The 25,422-nt window shown below is 40.5% G+C and overlaps 1 protein-coding gene across 2 annotated transcripts in view; it reads left to right on the top strand.

The window, feature by feature from the left end:
- The window catches only part of fat3a (FAT atypical cadherin 3a), a 173,228-nt gene that overhangs the window by 41,385 nt on the left and 106,421 nt on the right, over window positions 1–25,422 (top strand). For both annotated transcript variants that reach the window (XM_041812243.1, XM_041812250.1), the window contains exon 2: window positions 3,587–3,913. In XM_041812243.1, coding sequence (XP_041668177.1) covers window positions 3,587–3,913 — 327 coding nt within the window. The remainder of the gene's footprint in view (window positions 1–3,586; window positions 3,914–25,422) is intronic.

A 25,422-nucleotide genomic window follows, 5' to 3' on the forward strand; every position in this document is an offset into this window, starting at 1 on the left:
AGCATATTATGTTGGAGCTGAAAAATGTGAAGCAGCAGTTGATCTTCCGTCATTATTAGACAAAGGAGGAGATGGACTGTAGAGATGCTGATTCAGCTAAATCAGAGGACGAACATTTGTCCTGCTGGTTCAGCCCCTGAAAGAGACATGGATGAGGAAATGCACTTGAGTATTTTCAGATGTGGGCAAGTAGGACTGCTGGTTCAGCCATTTATTTTACACAGTCTGCCTGTAGAAATTACTCTAAACTGGCAGTCACCTGATGTTACCCAGTGGACCAATCACAGGGTTACATTTCTATGGAGGTGCACATGTCTATGTGTGTAGTCTTCTGCATTGGGTCAGGGACACAAGAGCCTAGGGCACTTATGATGGTGAGGATGTAAAATCAGGCTAAAGAGAGGCTTGCTAGCCATATTTGTTTACAGTAATGTGTTTAAAGTGCTCTTAGATTTGATTATGGTAGGATTATGATCTTTTTTTCTTTCTAACACAACAGTTTTCTCTCATTCTGTCAGTTTCTGACAAGATAGTCTGCACAAGTGGTTCCTGACCTCTTTTCCTCAGAACCCCTCTACTTGTATCTAAGGATACATTGTAGTCATTAATTTTAATTGTCAACATATTTGTTCTTACCAAAGACCTTTATTTTAACTTTTCAATTAGTGTTTTATTATGATTTCATTCATTTATTTAAATCTATTTTTGACATATTTTGGGCTACTCATGCCTTTATTGATAGAGGAAGGCAGTGGAGTTCTGGTTTAGTTCCATTCTCTATCTGTAACCCTGATAGAAAAGTAAAACTGTAAAAAGGACCACTGAAAATAGAGAAATATTTGATAAAAGACAGTGCAGCTTAATCATTAAGATTTTAGATAGATAGGTAAATATAAATAATATTGATATTTACACATTTAATACAGATATATAAACAGATGATATGAATATATATAGATAAGTAGAGACATAACCCAGATGTTAACTTCTTTAATACAGACATATAAACCCATGTCATGGATACATTCATATATCCAGACAGTTTAATAATGCAAGACTCTGAAAGTGACCAGTCATCTGAACTTTGTGCTCATCAGGGTACGGGACACCTGAGAAACAAAATGAACAAATCTCTGAACATGCACACAGTCATGGACAGTAATAGCTGTGTGAGTCTCTCAGTGAATATTTCATGATGGTCTCCATTAGAGCAGCAGAGCAAATGGAGCGGATAACAGCTACACTTACATGCTTAAGATACCCCTGAGTGTGTGAGTGTGAGTGATTCCTCATGGACAAAAGTGCTTTTTGAAGAGAGGAAGTAGCCACTCAGACAAATAAGCCAAGAAAATATTACTGCTTAGGATGACCAATAAAGAGCACTCAATACTCACAAATGGACACAGATGTCTATCTAAGGTATAGTCTGAAATGATTCATGATAAATTAATTGTGTCATTTAGAAGTAGATAAGAAAGCTCTCTGTCTCTCTTTATGTCATGGTGTCTTTTGGTCAAAATCTGACTGAAGATCTGCATTTTTTTTAAATGTCTTCTGATATACTGAGCTCAGAATTCTTGCTGTCAAATTTCCAGTGTAAATGTATGATTATGATAAAAATCGACATACATATTTATACCTGTTTGACACCACAGCAATAAAAATAGAAACACCTAATGTGAAAAAGAAAAAGCACAGGCATGAAGCACATTTAAAAGTAGGGTCTTTCTTTCTTGTCTTTCTTCCTCTGCCCCAGCCTCCTCCTTTATAGCATAAAGCTTGTTGCACCATCATATTAAGATTCATGCTACTTTTCGAACTCATTATATTGTATTCGATTGTCAAAGATGTATCTATCCTTTTGAGCAGAGCCTTCTCTGTGAAGTAAAACTATATATTCATTTTGCAATAAAATCGTAAAATGTATGACAAGAGTGTTCCTGACTGAAAAATGCACATTGCAGTGCCTCAACCAGCTGCCCGAGGGCAGCAGCTTAAACAAGTAGTGAGCTGGATGTATGATGCAGTCTGCTTTCTTCTCTGCTGCATAGCGGTAAGCTTCTCAGAGTTGGATTTGGGTGGTGTCAGTGATTTTGGCTGAATGTTTATTGATTCCACTGATTTTTTATTGCCTTTTTCGGTGTTAAAATAGTGATATGATAAACAAAAGAGAGGGTTAGTTCAATGAGTGACCAGAATACTGCTATCAAGATTTCTTTTCTGGCACCAAAACTTTTCAGGAGTGCATTCAGTCTAAGTGCTGTGTGAACAGGTGATGTTGGGTCTCTTTGCCCAGGTTTTCCACAGACATTAACCAGTTTCAAAGGTGTGGAGTGGCAAGTACCCAGCTTCACATGCAACAAAGTGCCTTGCTTTTAGTGATGTTTAGTTCCAGTGAGCTGTTCTTGAATCACAGGACCATGGCGTTCATATACTGTCTCAATGTGGACAGGACATCTGTCAGATAGGCTACTAAAGCCATGGTGTCTACATATTCAAGGAGTTATGATATGTAGGACAAGTGGGCGGAGCTAGAGAGGAATGAGGCTTTCCCCACTTCTTTCCATCTCCTCTTAGTGGTGAAAGTGAAGCTAAGAATTAGTTCATGCAGGGCACGGAAGTCATACACCCAGTTGTGATCAGCTGATCCCGATTTTTGACTCCCAGCAAACAGAGCCAATCACAACGTTTTCTCTCAGAAGTGCCCATATTTTGATAGAGCAAATATCCATTTTATACATTTTTCAATTTGCAATGATTCTACATTTCTATGTAGAATCATTGCAAATTTACAGCTGTATTGACCACTCATTCAGCAAGATTTGGTCTATAGAGGTAAATGGTCTGTTTGGATGATAACAATAAGACAGAATGTTATCAAAGTTGGCATAACAGCTCCTATTGACACTATTTTTATGATACTCCACATGTCTCTGTAAATGGATGTCTCCATTAAAGTGCAGCTAACTGTCCATTATAAATAAAACATTTGATATTGAGCCACAAATCTGCTTGTGTTGTTAAAGCCAGCCAGCGATTAGATTCTGTCACTACCTGAAATGCATCAGGAATGAAAGACCTGGCCTCAGTTCAAAAAACAAACAACTCATGAGTTGTTTTCTTCTCTTCTGACAACAGCCCAGTCAAAGCTTGATTTTTTTCTTTGTACAAATCTGTATCCCTGTTGTTCTTTTGGGGGAACTTGTTTCCTCTAAACTGAGAATAAATCATGTTGAAGTTTGTTTCTTTTTTGGGCTTGAGCAAAACAACAGTAACACAGCCGCTCTACTGTTAAACTGAGACTCAACAGATGCTGCTCTGGTATGTATATGGACAAAAAATTTACTGTGTTTACACACAGACATAAAGCTCCTGCCTTAAAGTCGTTAACTGCACACCACTGGCTTTACCAGAATTGTGGAGACATTTACATCTATTCCTAGAGACTTACATTGTCATAAAAAGATGATGATGAGTTCTTTAATGGATCTAAACCAATTTAATGCAACCCGATTAATCTGACTGTCTCAGAAGTTTCTAAAACACTGAAGCAAATTAACCCCATCTCCTCTCCCTCCTCCTGCAGGTATGATCTACACCACCGACATGTTGGACCGGGAGACAAAGGACTCCTATTGGCTGACAGTATATGCCAGTGACCACGGCGTAGTGCCTCAGTTCGCCTCCATCGAGGTGTTTGTACAGGTGGAGGATGTGAACGATAACGCCCCTTTGACCTCAGAGCCTGTGTACAGACCGTCAGTCTCTGAGAACTCCCCCCGAGACGTGTCTGTCATCCAGATCCATGCCCAGGATCCCGACGCCACGCCCCCCTCCTCTCCCGCTGACCGCCTCGCATACAAGATCATCAGTGGAAACCCCCAGAACTTCTTCAGTATCAACACACGCACAGGTGAGATGCTCTGACACTGATCTTTTTACTCATACTGACTGAGCAAACTTTGTCTCTCTTCAGCTGTTTTACAATAATAATAATAATAATAATAATAATAATAATAATGAGCGGCACAGCAGCGCAGTGGTTAGCGCTGTTGCCTCACAGCAAGAAAGTTGCTGGTTTGCTTCCTGGCCAGGGCCTTTCTATGCAGAGCTTGCATGTTCTCCCCGTGCACGTGTGGGCTCTCTCCGGGTACTCCGGCTTCCTCCCACCACCAAAAACATGCTTATTGGGTCAATTGATCACTCTAAACTGGCCGTAGGTGTGAATGTGAGCGTGCCTGGTTGTCTGTCTCTATATGTCAGCTCTGCGATTGACTGGCGACCAGTCCAGGGTGTACCCCGCTGCTTGCCCGATGATAGCTGGGATAGGCTCCAGCAAACCCCCCCCCTCGACCCGGAACGGAACAAGGGGTATGGAAAATGGATGGATGGATAATAATAATAATAATAAATGGGTTTCCCTGGCAGTGTATTCTCCTGCAGACTGACACACTGTGATTTTATGTCAGAGGGGAAGACAACAGGTTGTGTGTTGTTATCTAAGGTTCTTCTGATTTACAGTATGATGAATGTTATGTCAAGTGAACCAGCTAGAAGTTAGCCTGGGTGTAGCATGAAGGCCCCCCTATGCCAAGGTCAAACTATGAGATCTTTTTTGTCATAATGCTCACTGTGTTAGTTTCGCTGATCACAGAACCATCATTTTTGGCTGTGATGTGACCTACAGTCATGACTGACTACACACAGGAAGTAGACTGATCATCATGACCAACATGATAATACTAAAGAGAAGAGAGGCTGGACTAGATAAAACCTGAAAAAAAGAAGACTGGATAGACAAACAGAGCAGAGTACAATAAATACAAACATTAGCTGATGCATTAGCTTGATGCTAATGCTAACAGCATGTACTCTTGCATCTACTATTCCTTGCCCACATTTCATTGTACTAGTCCCTTGACATCGGATCATGAAGACAGGGATGTCATCTTCAGAGTTAGGCAAAGTTTTCCTCTCAGTTATTGTACCATCTTGCATCATCATTATTTTTTCTCTTCACTGTTGATGTGATGGAACAAATCCTGACATAGAGAATAGAAGAAGAAGAATAGAATAGAATCTTTAATGTCATTGCACAAGTACTACAAAATTAAATGCAATCCTTGGTGCATGAATAAATAATAAAAAATAAAGAACAGATAATAAATAGGTACTGTACTAAAATTCTCAAATATAAACTTCACACTTTCACCCATGCATGCACACACACACACTCACACAGACAACCATACTGCAGCTATTGCACATTTCCATTCAGGGCAGCGATGGCTCTGGGATAAAAACTGTTCCTTAACTGTTAGTTCTTGATTTATGAGTTCTGTATCTTCTGCCTGATGGCAGCAGTTCAAACAGAGGGTGACCAGGGTGAGATGAGTCCCTCTTTTGAGTCCTGGCTTTTGTGCGGCAGTGGGAGCTGTACAGTTCTTCCAGTGAGGGGAAAGGGCAGTCGATGATCTTCTGAACAGTGGTGATGACTCTCTGGAGCGCTTTTCTGTCTGCGGCCGTGCAGACCCAGGAACTTGAAATCAGTCACCCTCTCCACACAGTCCCCATTAGTGAACATTGGCTGGATGTCTGTTTTCTTCCTCCTGTAGTCCTCTACCATCTCTTTGGTCTTTGCGGTGTTGAGGACCAGGTTGTTGTCCTTGCACCATCCTGACAGTCTCTCCACCTCATCGCGGTAGGCAGACTCGCCCCCCCGGAAATGAGCCCAGCTATAGTGGTGTCATCTGCGAACTTAATGATGGTGTTGCTAAGGTGAGAGGGGCTGCAGTCGTGGGTGTACAATGTGAAAAGCAGGGGGCTCAGCACGCAGCCCTGTGGGGAGCTGGTGCTGAGGCTGAGGGTTGTGGAGATGTGGATGCCTACCCTGACCCTCTGGGAGCGGTCTGACCAGAATCCACCAGCAGATCGAGTCCAGGCCAGTTAGTTTTTGCATCAGCTTGTGTGGGAGTATCGTGTTGAATGCAGAGGAAAAATCCACAAACAGCAGTCTGATGTAGGTCCCTGGCTGCTCCAGGTGAGACATAGCAGCGTGTAGGGCAGTGGCTACTGCATTCTCTGTGGATCTAGTCTCCCTGTAGGCAAACTGGTGCTTATCTAATGTTGGTGGAAGGCAGGAAATGATGCGACTCCGGGCCAGTTTCTCAAAGCACTTCATAATAGTTGGAGTCAGTGCCACTGGTCTGTAGTCATTGAGGCTGCTGATGTTGTGTTTTGTGGGAAGAGGAACTATGATGGACGACTTCGTGCAGGGTGAAATATTGGATTGGAGCAAGGACTGGTTGAATATGTTGGTGAAGACGCCGCATCTCATGTTCCACCACGGTGATGGAGGAACTGCTCTGAGCTGGTAGCTGAATTGCAGCTGTCTCTGATGGCTCCACCTCAAAGCGGGCAAAGAAGTGGTTGAGCTCTTCTGCCAGTGGAGGGTTCCTGGTGGTGGCTGTGAAGTTAGGTCTGTAATTGGTGATGTGCTGGATCCCTTGCCAGACTTGCCTCATGCTGTTGCTGCTGAGTTGGTCCTCCATCTTCCTTCTGTAGTCTGACTTGGCCCTTGAGATGCCTCTCCTCAGGTTGGCTCTGGTAGCACTGTATAGTGCCCCATCCCCAGACTGAACACGTTGTTCCTCTCCCGCAGCAGGCACCGTACATCTCTGGTCATCCAGGGCTTCTGGTTGGGATAGACCTGGACACTTTTTCCACAGTAACAGTATCTGTGCAGCATTTAATGTTGCCCAGGACTGCTTCTGTGTACTCCTCCAGGTCTGGCTGATCAAAAATATCCCAGTTGGTTCTTTCAAAACAGTCCTGCAGCTGGTGGAGGGCCCCTTCGGACCAAGTTTTCACAGTCTTTCTAGTGATAAGAGTCTGCTTCCTGAGGGGGGTATATGCTGGTGCAAGGAGCAGGGACATATGGTCTGACTGGCCCAGGTGTGGTAGCTGGATAGCCCTGTAGCCCTTTTTGATGTTGGAGTATGCATTGTCCAAAGTCTTAACTTCTCTAGTTGCACATTTCACATGCTGATGTAACTTAGGGAGCACAGTTTTCAGGTCAGCATGGTTGAAGTCCCCAGCAATAACATGTGCAGCCTCCAGGTACTTGTCTTGCTGGCTGCTAATAATGCCATGTAAAAGTCCTAGTGCTGCATTAGCATTAGCATCTGGTGGTACACATACCGCAGTTAGCATGGCTGCAGTAAACTCCCTTGGGAGGTAAAAGGGTCTGCATTTGATGGTCACAAACTCCAGGTCCGGGGAACAGTGGCTGTCTAAAGTTTTTGTGTTGTTGCACCAGCTATCATTAGTGTATATGCATAGACCCCCTCTTTTGCTCTTACTGGAGTCCCTGCTCCTATCCTGCCAGTGCACCTTGTAGCCTGCTAGCTCAATAGCTGCGTCCGGTATTGATGGCTGAAGCCAACTCTCTGTGATGATCAGAGCACAACAGTCCTTGACGAGCTTGTGTGTTCCAAACTGCAGCCTCAGTTGATGTGATGGAACAAATCTTAGAAGGCATAAAGAGAAATCTGCCTCTCTAGACTCTCTGTCAGGAGGTTGTGTGGCATCCCAGACGTGACCTTGAATATCATTCTTGGGTTTAAAAGAGCCGTCCTCCGGGGCACAGGTGGCCTAGTGGTTTAAGGCGTGCCCCATGTATGCGGTCAGCCTGGGTTTGAATCTGTCCTGTGGCACTTTCCAGCATGTCTCTCCCCAGCTCTCTCATCCTTGTGTCTAATTCTTTCCACTGTAGTCCAGTGTCAATAAATACATAAAAAGCCCGAAATAAATCTTTTAAAAAGAAAGATCAGTGGTCAGGGTAGAAGTGTAATGATCCATCAATTTAATCGATACATGAATGGTTGATTAATTATCCGGTCAGATTGATATCAAGTCAAAACATTAGTCTACACTGTTACTTTTAAGCCTTGCTTTTATTTTGAAATCCCTGTTGACAGTTTCCATCCACCAGTTACGCCCACAACATTCTAGTGGTAGCAGCAGTTAAAAGACGGGCCTCTTGCCTAAATGTGCCGACTATGGCTGCATTTTTATCCCTATACAAACACTATATGAGATCGTTCATGGATAAAAACCACTCTCCCCTCGTTATGGCTGAAGTAGCAAGAGTGGTGTCTGAAGCACATTTTGTTTACAGACCGATCAGTCATCACTGCATTTTTTTGATCAATGATGGCATTAAGACAAAAGTGAGAGAGTAATCTATGATGAAGGGTTCTTTTGAGCTCTGTTTGAATCATACATAGACTTCAACTTGTAAAGCAGAGAGAAGATGCCATTTGAAGTGTCCACAAGTAATAACTAATCCCATTTTTATGCATTCAAAAGCCATCTACACTGCAGTGGCAGAAACTTGGGGTCCTGCAGGAGCTGGGAATAAAATCCCCCTACTACTGATTAAGAGACAACCGACTATCACTGATCTACAGCCACCTTGAATAAACAGAATAGATTTCCCTTTAATACTGGTATGTGTCAGACAGAAACTGTGAAGAGTCACTTGCCCTGCAGGTGTGATTGCTCTCAGAATGGTCGCCCACTATTTAAAAGTCTTTTCTCTTTATTTTATATTCATCTTCTCAAAGAAAATGGTGATATCCTATTAAATGAAGAAAACTTGTGGAGTACTAATTGAGTGACATGACTGTTCGACTGAAGGCAGGGAAGTATGGTAGGCGTGAGGGGGCATTTTAAAACTCCATGGGAGACAGAGTTAATATTCAACAGCGTGCTGGATCATAAAAAAAGCATTTATTGGCTCTACAAAGAGCCTGATTTTCTTGTCTGTTATCCAAATGTTCTGTTGATAATTAGGAGAAGTTAGACAGGGTGGAAGTGGCTTGGCAGCATTAATATATCCTTAAGTGTTCACATGTGATAAGACAGGATGAATTTGCAAAGCCAGTGGATTGGCCAGATTCCTCGTCTGTCACCAGGTGATCCATCTGGCAAAGCGTCAGTCTTTGACAGTTGCTCAGTCTGAGAATGACTGGACCAATCAGTGTCTTTTAAGGAGAATGAGGTGGTAGTTGTAGGCAGTAAACGATGGTGACCAATAAAATGATGAGCTCGGGTATGGCTGTAGTGACTACAGTTTATCAGAGATCAACTACATTTCTTTATTACAAGAAGAACAAAGAATCACATTGAGAGCTTTTCTTGCTGGCAAAGAAGTTCTTACTTGTCTCCTGACTATCTTCAACAAGAGTTTGATTCATCAACTGGCTCCACTGATAGTAGACACTTGCAGCTGTCTATCGAGCTCATATTGTGTATTTTACTCTATGAGTTTACTTCTCAGAGCTACACATGCCCACTGTTTCATTTGTTTTGTCACTCTGATAATAGAAGTGACAGACAGAATGTTTGTCCAATCATCCTCTGAGATTTCCTCAATGGTTCTGCTCTTCCAAAACACCGGCGGCAGGCTGTTTGCCGGGATGAATGTGAAAAATATCCCATGTAATGGACATGTGAAGCAGTCTGTCTGGCTTGACTGACTGGATGTAGCTACGACTGTTTGTGTAAATTAAAGCTTGGTTCACTCGGTGCGTATTTGAGTCAAGTCGGTCACAGTCAGATGTAAGAGAAACGACTGACTTTATTGCTGCCCAGCAGGTGCAGCTCCTAGTTTATATCAGAGTTAGTGTAAAAGGAAACATAAACACAGTGTGGCAGTGAAAAGAAGCAGCAGGAGTGAAGGATGCTGGGAGAATCAGCAGCTGCACACACATACACCCACACAGTGTGTTCTGCAGGAGTCTCTGCAGTTATAATTGGCTGATTCTATTTTTATCTCCTCTGTAGTCAGATCTGTGAATACATAATATAACCCCTCCCTCTGTGTGAGTGTGTGAGAGAGACAGTCTTCATTGAACAGTTTCTTCTTTTTGTTTCTGACTTCACTCACACACTCCTGAACCTTTTCCTCCTCCTCCTTATCATCATCTCTGTTTCTATCTGTGTGTGGGTGTGTGGGTGTGTGTGTGTTTCTCAGTGTGCGTTTTTCTCTGTAAAATTTTGAATATTTGATTTCTTTATGAAACATTGATGAGTGATTGCAGCTCTCAGTGATGAACACGTCTGTGGTCTGTGCTGTACTAGTCGTCTACATTGTGTGTCTGTGTTGTGTTTCTTGTGTATTGACTGAGTTTCCTCTGTCTGACTTTGTGATCATCACCTTTCCTGTGAATCTAGCTTGATCTTAACCGTGCATAACCAATGGGTTGGCCAGGTCTACATCTGTCATAAGGCAGATCCATCTTGTAAAGCTTCAGTCTGAAATGATTGTGCCCAGTCTGAGAATGAACCTGACCAATCAGTGTCATTTGAGGAAATCAAGTCAGCTATGGGAAGTGTTTAGTTGTACTGGAAGCTGGTAGTAATGGTTGCCACCGGTGTAGCCACTGGATCCCTCTGTCATCTGCACCAGAATTACATGTTGGTTAAGTTGAGTATTGACATTTTAATCAGTCAGCTAGTTGCCACTCTTATTTCTCTTAATGACCTCTGCCTTGCTGCCACAATGTGCTTAAGCCAGTATTAACAACCGCTAACTGCTATAGCACCGTAGTATCTTGTCGAAACAGCATTGTTAAGCACTATTTTGATTAAGAAAATAAGGATGAGGTTATCCAGAAGCTGATTACATTCACTTATAAATGAAGAAATGAGTGACAACATTCAACTTAGAGATATGGATGTTAACCTGCAACGCCAGTCCAAGGTTGGCGGTCCTTGCCCTCTTGGTGTGACGTTACTGCTGCAGTGCCAAGTTGGTTCACAGAATATTTACTTGAGTTTAGACTAGTTGTCTAGTCTTAGCTCAAGAAGTTAAACATAAATAGATACACTATATTGCCTTAAGTATTCACTCACAGGTGTATAAAATTAAGCACCTTGGCATGCAGACTGTTTCTACAAACACTTGTGAAAGAATGGGTTGCTCTCAGGAGCTCAGTGAATTCCAGTGTGGTACTGTGATAGGATGCCACTTGTGCAACAAGTCCAGTCATGAAATTTTCTCGCTCCTAAATATTCCACAGTCAACTGTCAGTGGTATTATAACAAAGTGGAAGCTATTGGGAATGGCAGCAACTCAGCCATGAAATGGTAGGCCATGTAAAATGACAGAGCGGGTCAGCGGATGCTGAGGCGCATAGTGCAAAGGTCGCCAACTTTCTACAGAGTCAATCGCTACCGACCTCCAAACTTCATGTGGCCTTCAGATTAGCTAAAGAACAGTGCATAGAGAGCTTCATGGAATGGGTTTCCATGGCCGAGCAGCTGCATCCAAGCCATACATCACCAAGTACAATGCAAAGCGTCGGATTCAGTGGTGTAAAGCAAGCTGCCACTGGACTCTAGCGTGGTGGAGACGTGTTCACTGGAGCGATGAATCGCGCTTCTCCATCTGGCAATCTGATGGATGAGTCTGGGTTTGGCGGTTGCCAGGAGAACAGTACTTGTCTGACTGCATTGGGCCAAGTGTAAAGTTTGGTGGAAGGGGGATTATGGTGTGGGGTTGTTTTTCAGGAGCTGGGCTTGGCCCCTTAGTTCCAGTGAAAAGAACTCTGAATGCGTCAGCATAGCAAGAAATTTTGGACCATTCCATGCTCCCAACTTTGTGGGAACAGTTTGAGGATGGCTCCCTCCTGTTTCAACATGACTGTGCACCAGTGCACAAAGCAAGGTCCATAAAGACATGGATGAGAGCGTTTGGTGTGGATGAACTTGACTGGCCTGCACAGAGTCCTGACCTCAACACCTTTGGGATGAATTAGACTAAACCTTGTGGAAAGCCTTCCCAGAAGAGTTGAAGCTGTTATAGCTGCAAAGGGTGGACCAACGTCATATTAAACCCTATGGATTAGGAATGGGATGTCACTTAAGTTCATATGTGAGTCAAGGCAGGTGAGCAAATATTTTTGGCAATATAGTGTATTTTGCATTAAGTTGTATAGGAAATTATATACCTAGGAAAGCTTTTCTTGGTTGAAAAGATGTTTTTTGCCTCCTCCTGATTGATTCCACAGGATACGATTAGAAAGAGAAAAGAAGAGAAATATGATTAGAAGATGTTACAGTTTGATTAGATATGATACGCTACAATAGGATTGGTTATAGAACAGATAAGTCATGATAGATTAGAATAAGAATGAAACGACAAAATGCCATATGTTGCTATGTGATGCAATGGGATATGAGGCCATACAACCATACAATATGATACACTGCAATAAGATAGAGTGCAAAAAATATGATACCATACGTCAGATTTCGGACAATACATTACAATATGATGCGCTATGATAAGACTGATTCCATATGATAAGATACAATAAGATACGATACGACACGATACAATACAAAACGATACGCTGTGATACGATATGATGTGATATGATACGATCAATACAATACGATGAGATACAATATGTTACCATATGATATGATACCATTTGATCCGATCGACCATATGATACCATATGATATGATACAATACGATGCAATTCAATACGATATGACAAGATATGACACATAACAAATGATGCGATACAATATGATACAATATGATTAAAAGTAAGGAGTTGCAATAGATTACAAAGGGATTTGATGCAATACAATAAAATATGCAGGATATAATTAATGCATTCAGTTTGAATCAGCACATACTGATCTGATCTGATCTGTTACGATGCGATACGATGAAACAGGCCAACTGGCATGTGAGATCACACAGACTTCTTCTGTGGTGTCTCAGTTTGGGTTTGTCCATAGTTTGGGAGAACCCCCCACATGAGAGTTCTGCAGCAGTGTGTTTTTGTGTGTGTGCGACCTTTCTAATCCTGCTGTCAGCTCTCTCTCTCTGGCTGCACGTTCACACTGTAAATAAACTGGAGCCTTAAAACCCTCATTTATCACACAGGCCTCAGTAATCCTATCTATATGGTAATCACACACACAGAGAGTCCTGTTGTAAATTAGGATTCTCTGCTGATCTCCCGTGCTCTCTCATCTTTTTATTCCCCTCATGTTCCTCTAACAGAAACACACCATTGTTCAAACACTTTACATGTTTATTTTGAATACACTGTAGCCCTCATTCACATATGCACAAAACACCACAACATTTCCAGACTTTTCTGGGTGAAGTGCATGTTTGAATGCAGTCAGCAAAAAAATAAAAAATAAAAAATAAAAAACACTCCACTTTACCTAGATTATGTCCCACCAGCCCTTCTGGTAAAATTTCCATTTGAAACCAGAGTGTGCTGATGTGTGAATACAGCAGAAATAGTCAGGAAGATTAACCATGGAGGAACTGGAGGGGGTAATGATATTAATTTCCTGTGACCATGCAGCAAAGGCCATAGACTGTACAAGGATGGACCAGAACTCTCCATGTTCAGTATGTAATGAAACTGCTTTATTATGTCTCTGTTTGACTGTATGTTCTTCAGTGCTCTTCTTGATATTTTGATTGTGTTGAACTGTGCTGATAAAGGCAAATATTTTCATTACAGCATCGAACAGCAGACTTGTGTTTTTTCAGCTGCTTATTCATCATTCTGTCAACATCATTTACAGCCTCCTCAGACCTTTTCCTCCCCTTCTCCCCTCCTTCCTGATGGGTCAAGTTCCCTGCTATCAGGTGCATATTAAGGGTGTAAACCACAAGATTCATCACAGTATGATACGATGATAATTATTTGGACCACAACACAATTTTTTGTATCTGTGACAATACAATTTGATTTAAATCAGAAGCCTTGATAATGTATGACATTATGGCATGTAAGAGTTAAAGAAAAAAGCAGTTTTGAAAATTAAATTTCTTAAAGATTTCTGCATTATAGTGAAAACCAGCAGCAGCGCCGGTGTGAGACAAGATTCACACACTAAAGCTAAGGTAGATAGCAGAAGGAGCTACTTTGATAGCTGGCACAGTGGCGCTATGAGAGCTGTACGCTCTCTCTCTCAGCCTTTTTCCCTCTGAATGTGGGCATCAGATATGTTTTATTTAGTCCCTTAAGGACGTCATTAAAATGCACATGTATAATATCATTGTCTGTTACAGAGATCACAATAGCGATAGGGTATGTCTCCTAGTCCCTAAAAGTTTTTCTTAATGTACCGGATACTGACTTTTTTCAGTTCACAGCATTAAATATGTCGCCTGGACTAAACGAATGTTCTAAAATGACAAACCACGGCCTGGAAAAATTTGTTTATTATCATAGTTATAAACCAAGTAAAGAATTTCTTTAAGTGACTTTGTGACTTTTAGAAATTTTTGCAAATGTATTAAAAAAAAAAACGGAAATATCATATTGACAAAAATGTTCAGACCCTTTGTAACAACACTTGAAATTTAGCTCAGGTTTCTCCCATTTCTCTTGATCTTTGCTGAGATGTTTCTACACCTTGATTGGACTCCACCTGTGGTAAATTAAATCGATTGAACATTTGGAAAGGCACACACATCTCTATAGAAGTCCTCACAGCTGAAAATGATATCAGAGCAAAAACCAAGCTATGAGGTCAAAGGAACTGCCTGCAAAGCTCAGAGACAGGATTGTCGCAAGGCACAGATGTGGGGAAGGCTGCATAAAACGTCCTGTCAAACTGAAGGTTCCTGAGAGCACAGAGGCCTCCATAATCCTCAAATGGAAGAAGTCTGACACAACCAGGTTGTAAGAGAGAGGACCAAGAACCTGATGGTTGTTCTGACTGAGATAGGACAAAATTCCAGAAGAACAACCATCACTGCAGCCCTGAGCTTGGCTTTATGTCAGAGTGGCTAGACAGGAGCCTCTCCTTAGTGAAAAACACGTGAAAGCCAATTGGAGTTTGCAAAAAAACACCATGTGAATGTTCAGTTTTTTATTTTCAATAGATACACATTATGCAGAAAAAAATCATCAATCATGATTGGGTACTGAATGTAGATTAATGAGAATAAAATTAATTTAAAGAACCGTAGCTTCAGGCTGCGATATTGAGTTGATAAAAGCAGGGATGTCCTGCTACATATTAAAAAAAGATTGTTGTTTTGAATCTGTATGATTCGTATGTTTTTGATCCTGTTCAAATTAAACTGTTTACACCACTTTAAAGTGGAGTTGGGATGTTTTTAATTCATTTTGTAGTTCAGTTTTTGTTGTGACTAATAGAGTCAAGTTAACTTCCAAGTGGAATTATAATATTTAGAATTCATTTTTTGCATTCATATGTTATTGTGACTACTGACTCTGTAACACCACCTCTAAATGAATCAGAGGTTATTTGAGTTCACTTTTTTGACTGGTCAGGTCATTCAGCTGACCACTTTAAGTGGATTTTGATTGTATGATTGAATACTAAACACTGCACCAAGTGAATATGTAAATTTATTTTTTGACAGATAATTAACATGAAACAGAGCTGTTACACCATTCTGAGTGGAAATGTGATTTTATGTTTTGTAAAATATTGGCTGTACTGAGTTAAATGGAATAAATTTGAGATATCTAGTAGTAACAATTGAAACTGTAATCTAGGTAATTATAAGTATTGAATCGGGACTCGGTATTGACAGATATTCAATATTAAAAAATCGGATCGGGATCGGAAGCCAAAAATGGTGATTGGGACAACCCAAGATAAAAGAGAAGGGGGTCTGAATACTTTCTGAATCCACTGTAAATCTTAATAGTTATCATGCTTTGATCACTGGTTCATCAAGTCCATGGTGCACACTTGGCAGGTGCACTCTGACTCAGTTTTTCTTCTTTCATCGGGGCTACCAGAAGGATGCATTGACTACACTGTCCTTTATTAGGTTTATGTAGAGATAACATAATTTTGGACAGCCAGTTGATTAGTGGGTGTGTGGGTGTTATTTCCATTGCCTGTGCTTGACTTTGGCTGATTACAGCCCTTTCAAAACAGCCTGTTTGTATTTTTTACTGTGGAAATCTCTGGTATGTAAATCAGAATCATTCAGCATTTCTTCTGTTAAATATACACAAACACATTTTTCCTCTTATAACAGCTTAAAGACCTGAACCCACAGTGACCTCTGCACCTGTAGATGGTGCTGTTCTGTTAATTAGCTTCCCTCTTGAACTCAAAGCTGTTTTGAGCCAGAAAGAGAGAAGACTAGTGACTAGTGACACAAGAGAAATTCGAGTGAGGTCAAGAGTGTGGCCGATAGAAACAATGCAGAATAAACAATAAAGTAAAACAGGCAGTAATCAAGTATTACATTATTTTACAATTGTTTACAGTGGTTCTGTTTGTCATTTATTCAATTTTCTTATTAAAGAGCTGTTTACCAGCAGTTTCCTCTTCATCCCTTGCAATATTAGTTTAATCACAGCTGGCCACAATGTATATGTTTATGCACATACCAGTCCAGTGTGTGCTGTGTATCAGTCCAGTGGGTTTTGATAAATGTTATCAAGCATCAGTCAGGTGAGAACAGATGGAGGACTTACCTGCAGACATCAGATGGTTTTAAACAGAGTTAATCAGCTGAAACTGATGAAGTCTTCATGCAGCATCCAAACTGCTGTGAGAGCAGATGTTTCAGAAATTATTTATTCATTTACTTCCAGGATTTTTTTTCTCCACATTCAGCAGCTCAAAAACACATAGTTGAAACTAACAAAAGTCTATAAACATGTATGTTTTCTTTCATCACCTTGCTCTGCAGGTGATGAAGGAAATAAAGATGATGCATTTGGATGTGACAGCCTGTCTTTGGTTAGGTTTTTTTTTTTTTTTTGTGGTTCTCTACTGCTGATCCTGTCCATGTTCCTCTGCTCTCTGATTGTTTTAAATCTATAAAGGCATAAACAGTGGCACAGACCATTTTAAAAAGTTTCCAAATTACAAAGATTCTGATTCAGATTACATTTCTAATATCAGACATGACTGCAGTCAGCAATTTTATTTTTGCTAAATAAGACATGATTGATTTACACTGGATGAAAAAAGAGGCCCTCTGCAGGTGTTAAAAGATCACAAGTCCCTTCATTGCATGCAAATAGAGCTGAAATCTTTCCCACATTAAAACTTAAAGCTGTAGCCTTCTTTTCCACTTAGACTTCATCATGATGCACAATCAATTTTTTAGTCCTCAGTTACTTAGCAGCAGACTCTAGATCTAAACTAGAAAGATTGTTACATGCAGATGATTTTTTTTATCTGATTTAAAACAGAACTAAAATAACAACAAACCCTCTTTCAACAGAGAGACTTTTGTCTTAATGTTGAGCAGTGTTTGTTGATGAAAACACAGAGTCACAGTTAGGGGAATGTAAAATGTAAAAACTGGCAGATATAGGAGGCTCCTATACTGATTGTTGTTATTTTAATCACTTTCAAAATGATTCAAGAATAGAAACCAGCTACATCAAAATCCAGTGAAGTTATACAACACTCACAATGTTTTACATATTAGAAATAAGAGTTAATTATTGTTCAAAAGGTACAATTGTTTTTTTGTGTGTGTCTCAACAAACTACAATTATCAAAAATATTCTCACTATCACTGTGTTGTCAATCTAATGATAAGCATCTATTATCTTAAACAATGTTCAGTGCAAACAATTTGAAAAAAGTTAGAGTGCTATGTAAAATGTAAATAAAAACAGAATACAATGATTTTAAATCTCATAAGCCCATATTTATTCACAACAGAGCGTAAACAACATATCAAGTGTTGAAACTGAGACATTTCACCATTTTTGGAAAAATATTAGCTCATTTTGAATTTGAAGGCAAAAAAAAAAAGTTAAAAAAGTAGGGCAACAAAAGGCTGGAAAAGTAACTAGTAAAAATGAAAAACAGCTGGAGGAGCATTTTGCAACTAATTGGGCCTATTGGCAACAGGTCACTAACATAACTGGGTATAAATAGAGCAATTTACACAGGCAGAGACTCTCACAAGTACAGATGGGCAGATGTTCACCAATTTGCAAAAAAGTTTGGAAATTGTGGAAGAATTTCAGAAAAGGTTGCAAAGAGTTTGAATATCCCACTATATACAGCACAAAAAGTCATATAAAGATTGAGAGAATCTGGAGATATCTCTGTGACAAAGTCGAAGGTAAATATTAGATGCTTGTGACCTTTGGCCCCTCAGACCAGTGTTTCTCAACCATTTTTCATTGGAGCCCCCTTCACATGGACCTAATAAAAGTGGAGGCCCCCCAGGACCCCAGAGAGAAAAAAAAAGTGACAGACTGCAGTCAAAAATCAACACAGATTTTCATTGTTTCACTGATAAACCTCTGAATAAAGGCCTATGCATGCTTTTCTTATCAGAAGACCTTTGTATAAACTACTTAATAACTGCTTTATCATGGTTTTAGTCAGTAATTCCAAATCTAATTTTGGCAGCCTCAGAGCAGACAAAGGCTCACAGCCTCCCCCAAAGATCTTTGGTGACCACCCCCCTGGGGGGTCCCAGACCTCTGGAGACCACTTGAAATCACTGCATGGGCTCAAGGATCACTGCCTGTTAACAGTTTGCCGTGCCATCCATAATTGCAAGTAAAAGCTGTACTATGCAAAGAAGACACCATCAAGAACACAATCCAGAAATGACACCATCTTTATCTGAGATATACTGCTGCCATCAAATTCAGAATAAGTTAATATTTGTTACGAAATATTCAAATTTCTCAGTTTCAACATCTGATATGTTGTTCATGTTCTATTGTGAATAAAATATGGAGATGGGGTTGTAAATGAGTGGGTGTGCAGGGGGGATTATCTTACAAAAATTCCAGTGGAGCAGCGGTTAAAAGTAAGGAGTGTTAGCCTCAGTACTTGACAAGTATTTTGATGTGATTTCTTCTTTATGAGAACATGCCATATCTGCCTGCTGGTAACACCTGTAGATATGATGTGTATGTATGATGCATGGTTAAACACTTGTCTGAGGGGGTGACAACCAGGAGACAGTTCTAATGGTGTAAATTAATTCAATTAAGTAATTTTCATGCTTCTAGATCCATTCGTTTCTGTCACACTACTGTCTAACACACACACATTTACACACAGCTGAATTCACCTGCTATAGATCTGTTAGTGATAACAGATCTTATCAGATTTACTTATTTTCTGTGCATATGCACTATTAATGGATTAGATAAAGTTGCTGATAATCTAGATTTAGGACAAAGAAGTGCAGGTGTTTGAAAGAGAACACTTTGGATGTTGGGCAGAAAATGATCATAATAATTCCTATGAAGATCTAAACAGAGCAGAGGTGATAACTAAAGCCTACACCCTTAATGTACTACTAGTGCCAAATAACTTTGTCATCTCTCCCTGTAAACTGTGTTAGCTCTGATTTTTTTGGATAATGCATCTTTAATCTGAATCCATAATCGGTCATTCTTGGTGCCTTTTTCCTGTTGCCGTGTTTACACCAGAAGTCATAGATATCAACCCCTATAAAGTAATGAGTTATCTTGATCCGACACACCAGATAGATTGTTTCATATATCCATTGCCTGGGATAAATTTCACATCCATCTGGGCCAAAGTCCATAGTCTATGTTTGGGAAAGGCAGGTCTCATTCATGAAGAGCTATTTAGAGCAGCAAAACATATGACGTAGTAGGCATGGGCCACCGTGGTACCAAAGTAGACACTGCAAGCTTGACAGGCTACAGTTATTGTTGATAACTGTTAGTGGAGCCAGTTGGTAAATCAAACTCTTTCGAAAGTCATCTCCACCAAGACTATTCATCAGTGCCGTACAACTTAACCAGCTGTAGCTACTGCCTATGATGCAGATTTGTTCATTAAATCTCAGATTAATAGTGTCTCAAGTTGAAGCTTTGCAAGATAGATCTGCACTATGACAGATATGGAATCTGGCCAATCCACTGACTCTTGTGAACATTCAAGGAAATGTAAGTCTTGCCAAGCCACTTCAATCCTTTATAAATTCTTTCAGATTATCAACAGAATTTGGATAACACAGGCCAAAGAAGATTCATTTATACTTTCTTTGTAGGGCCAACAAATGCTTTTTTTATGACCCAACATGTTGTTGAATATTAACCCTGTCTCTCACAGAGTTTTAAAATGCCCCTCATGCTTACCATCCTTTGCTGTCTCCAGTCTAGGAGTCTTTTCAAATCAGCAATCTGCAAGTTTTCCTTACTAAATAATATAGCAACATTTTCTTTAATTGATGATTATGAAATAATGAGGAAAAAAGTGAGCACATTCTGAGAGCAATCAGCACCTGCAGGGTGAAGGACTTGGACACACGCTGGTGTTCAGGGGAAGCTATTTCATTTATTCAAGGTGGCTGTGAATCAGTGATAGAGTCAGTTGTCTCTAAATCAGTGGATTAGGGTTTTTTTAGGGGGCTTTCACACCTATGTTGTTTGGTCCAGACTTTCTGACTTTTCAGATTGATCCAAAACATAATAATGAAAGTGAAACCTCCTCTGGACCATGGTCCAAAAAAAAAGAAGTGATCTCGACTGGACCAAACTGAACCACGGTCTGGTTCATGCCTAGCATGAAAGCATTATTTTGAACGGTTCGAACCTTTCAGGATAGTACAGCATTAGAACCCGAAAAAGGAAATCCAAAAGATTAACAATGTTATTAGGGTCCAACTGGAAAAAGATAAAAACACGAACACAGTGTTGCCACGGCTCACTGAAGAAGTCTTCTGAGAGGTATCAAGGACAATTGGAGCAATGATGTAGCGGGCAGATTCTCGCAGACTTACACACAGAGCCTCCTCCAACTATAGTAGTAGGATTAAAGTATGTAAATCTGACTTTGATATTAGTATTATTAGTATAACCAGGGGTTGAATCAGTATGAGGCTGTTGGCAGCTCCACACTTCATCCACATGTGTGGAGATGGTGAAGATACTATAACGAGGATGTGATTTTTTTTTCTCACTTGTCCTTTCTTGCTACATTGAGGGATGGAGGTTTGTTTTAACGAGTGACACCTGTGTAACATTATTAGAGTGACAATAAAGTGTACATGTTCCCCTCCACATGCTCATCATCTTTCAGTGCAGAGTAAAGGTGCAGATACGTAGTTTTTCTCTGCTTTCAAACACAAAACAAGAGCCAGCTGCATACAGCACGGCAACGTAATGGGCATGTTTGAGTCTGAATTCCATCAGAGCTTTATGCTCTGTGACTCAGAAATTGAGAGAGAGATAGTGGGAGAAAATGATGCATGAATTTTTTTTTTTGAACTCTTCATTCCTATTTATTCCTTGTGGATCAGACCCTCAGTGTTTTAACTCTATATCTGCTCTCTTTGACTCTGTTCTTGTCTGACTCTCCTCTGATCAGACTAGATCAGCTGACAGATTCATGTCAGTGCTGAAGGGATTGACCTGCAATTTTGTATAGAAACAGTCAAAACAGCAGTGTTCAATTAAACATCCTTTTATCACCCTTACAAACAGTGTTTTCTATCATTAATGATGATTTGGCAATCTCAGAGAAGGAGCTTTTTTCTGTTGTTTAACTTCTAAATGACACTTGAGTCTCTGGTGTAAAGTGCTGCCATCTGGTGGTTAACAGTGGTGTAGTAATGGTTCACCTTAAGTATCTGCTGCACTAAAAGCTTTGAGGTTCTGATCTTTAACCAGATTAACACTGTCTGTTTAATGATCTTCAACACTGAGTAGAATAGTCCAGATTTATTTCATGCCATCATTATCAGCCCCCTCTGCCATGAACAACCACGAAGTTATACCACAAATCTGTGTGTTACAGTGTGTGTTTGTGTTTGTGTGTGTGTGTGTGTTACAGTATGTGTCATCTGCAGTGAGATTTATCACCTGCATGTGTGTTGGAGCGATGCTGACTCAGACACACTGAACACAACACAACCTTAATGACTCACGCAGGTACACACAACATGAAGCGTTGTGTGTTTGAGTTATAGTCATGTTAGATTTTTAATGAGGTTTCTGTCATGTTACAGCAGTTGGTGTGTGTGGGTGCGTATGTGTATGTGTGATATTCTGTCTGACTTTGAGGCTGTAAAACAACATACCTGCAGTGTGTGTTTACTTGCATGTGTGTGTAGTTCTTGTGTAGTTGTTGTGTAGCTGCCGAGTCTCTAATAGAAACAGGGGGTGTAGCTATTCAGCTGTTAGCAGCTTGTTAGCGTGTCAGTATGTGAGGCTAATGTAGCATGAAGCTAACAGACTGTTGCCATTAATCAAACTATAATCCAGTGATACAGTCACCTACAGAGGTTTTACAGTGTGTTCTCTGCTATTATTCTTATAAAATTAATTTTCACACATACAGAGCACTACAGTGGACAGCTATTCAAAAGTTGTTATCCACTGAATGCACATCAGTGCCACACATATTGTGTAGACTTTTGGAGTGTTTCTGTGGAATTTGTATCCATTCATTCTGTAGAGCATTTATGAGATCAGGCACTGATGTTGGACAAGAAGGCCTGGCTGGCAATCTCCCTTCCAGTTCATCCCAAAGCAACTCAATGGGGGTTGAGGTCAGGGCTCTGTGCAGGCCAGTCAAGCTCTTCCACATCGAACTCATCATACCATGTCTTTATATTGCTTTGTGCACTGGGTACAGTCATGTTGGAATAGAAAAGGGCCCACAAACTGTTGCCACAAAGGAAGCATGGTCTGAAATGTCTTGGTATGTTGAAGCCCTTCACTGGAGAAAAGGGGCCGAGCCCTAACCCTGACGAACAGCCACACATCATTATCCCTCCTCCACCGAACTTCACACTTGGCACAATGCAGTCAGGCAGGTAACACTTTCCAGGCATCCGCCAACCCATATTCACCCATCTGACTGCCAAACAGAGAGGCGTGATTTGTCACTCCACAGAACACATTTCCACTGCTCCACAGTCTAGTGTTGATGTGCTTCACACCACTTCATCTGATGCTTAGCATTGGACTTGGTGATGTGAGGCTTGAATGCAGCTTTATAACTTAATTTGGTCCTCCACCTCATGGCTGAGTTGCTGTTGTTCCTGAACACTTCAAATTTCTAATAATATCACTTACAGTTGAGCGTGGAACATCCAGCAGGGAAGGAATTTCACAAACTGTGTTTTCACAAGGGTGGCGTCAATCTCAGTACCATGCTGAATGTCACTGAACTCTTCAGAACGACCAATTTTGTATCACAAATGTTCACAAATGGAGACTGCATGGCTAGGTGCTTGATTTTACACACCTTTGGTAACAGGTCTGATTGAAACACCTGAACTCAGTAATGAACAGGTGTGACCAAATACTGGAGCCTATATAGTGTATCGTCTTTGATCACGTTTTCACTAAATAGAATGTCATACATTACTTTCTACTTTTGAAATGATTTTGATATCAGTAAGACTTTGCTTTTTCTGAAAATAGTTGTCATAAAGTATGCTTTATTTTCTGTGGAGTAACTAGGTTATATTACGAAGCTGTTGCTTGCAGTTTTTCTCCTTACAAAAACATTCATTTAATGTGTTTCTATGAGTTTTAAAGAGTTCTACGTGTCATTTCAAACCAACACTTTCCACACTAGAATTTTTTGCACTATATTAAATGTCTGCCGCTCTGACAGCCTGCAGCCATGTTTTTCAGCATGTGGTATCAAAAATGATCTAAATATCAAAAAAGGATACCCTTTACGGAGTGTACCTGTTAAGGTTGAATCCTTCTGCCACTGCTGGCTGTCTCTTCTTTCTGTTCGCTGTTTCTGTTCCTCTGTGTTCCCCACCTTCCTGTCAGGACTTTCAAGTTTAAGTTTGATATTTTCTGTCGATATTCAGAGGTGAGAAAAAGTCTGTTCTGTCCCCTGAGGATCAGACATCTTTTATTCTATGTTTTCTTCATGGAGTAAAGATACAGCCCTGTTAAGAGTATTCTGTTTGTAGCTTTAAATTTCATCATAACTCCCTCTGGTTTTGTGGTTGTGCTGTTGTATTTTTTAAAGCTGGTGCTCCGTCTCAGTCTGTGAGTGTGACTAATGTGATGTTAACAAAGAATAAAATCTATCATTAAGTTTACTGGCAGGATTACAGCTCCCCTGTTCTCCTCTATGTGTGAATCAGACAGCCTGAAAGCATCTTCATCTTTATTTAGTCAATAATTAGCTTTTAAATCAGGCGCAATGAGAGGAGGAGCAGGTTTTAAACTGAGGAGAACAGCTCACAGTGACGAACCGTGTGTCTATAGACTTTTAATGTGTGACACTTAAAGAGCTCAACAGTGACCGCCAACTTTCTTAGCCGCTCTAGTTAGGGAAGTAAATTTTCCCATACAGGTCCTCTATTGACATTTCAGAAATCCTCAACTCAGTGCTTTTAATATTGGACCCAAACACCAAGCGTCTACCTGAATATTTACGAATACAAAGTGTTTACTATACTGTCTCTATGGACTACTATGCTGTACTATATTGTGTGTGTATCATTATCTACAACAGCAGGGGGGCTGCAAACATTTGCAGGCATGGTCCTGAATCAAATACATATCTGATCTTTTTTTTGATTCGACTGCAGCCTGAATGGCCAGGTCACATTATTGTGACTCTGACATCATTCTGGAGTGACAAATCACAGTTCAGTCTGAACAACTTTGTCAAGAAAGACATATGATTTGCAGTTATAAAATACTTCTCTGTATTAGCAGTTATTCATTAGTTCTTATTGCTTTTATTTATATTTGGTGGTGTGGCTGTTCTGGGACCCCCCTGCTTTTCCATGGGTCCACATGGAAGGCATCAAGCAGGGACAGCAGCGATTCCATCTCTTCCTGTACCAATAAGGATAGAGCCTGAGGCAGGAAGAGAAGCGGCAAAAAAAAAAAAAAAAACAACTACTAACAAACAGAGCAGAGCAAGTATGGACAACAGGATGACATTGATTAAGTCATAAAGGAGGAGCTGGGGTGGAGGAGGGTTGCAAAAATCAGCTTGCAGAAGGAGCAGCAAAGCATAGCAAGGCCGGAGCAGCTTAAATTTGGCACCATGAGGGCAATTAACCAGTAGCAGGCTTAGAGTGAATCAGCTGGCTGTCAGCTGATGAGGGCTTGTGTGAGATCAGCACTGTATGCTCGATTTCTGATTTCCAGCAGGCAACAATATCAGCAGAGGCTGGAGTCAGTTGTGTTCAACATGGAAGACAAAAATGATGAAGGCAGTCAATGGAGGGACACAGCAGTCTGCTTACAGGTCATCATAAAAATGTTATTTAAACCCAATAAAAAAAATCAGAGCAAAGAATTATGATGGAGGCCTGCAGTGTGAACATAGTGTTAGTCTAGTCATCCCCCTGACAAAATGGTAGTCGAATTATGTTTTTAGACATCGTTTTAGTAGTCAAAAAAAATTTTTTTACACTTT

This window comes from Cheilinus undulatus, linkage group 2 (assembly GCF_018320785.1).
Source record: "Cheilinus undulatus linkage group 2, ASM1832078v1, whole genome shotgun sequence".
In the NCBI taxonomy this organism is placed as follows: Eukaryota; Metazoa; Chordata; class Actinopteri; order Labriformes; family Labridae; genus Cheilinus; species Cheilinus undulatus.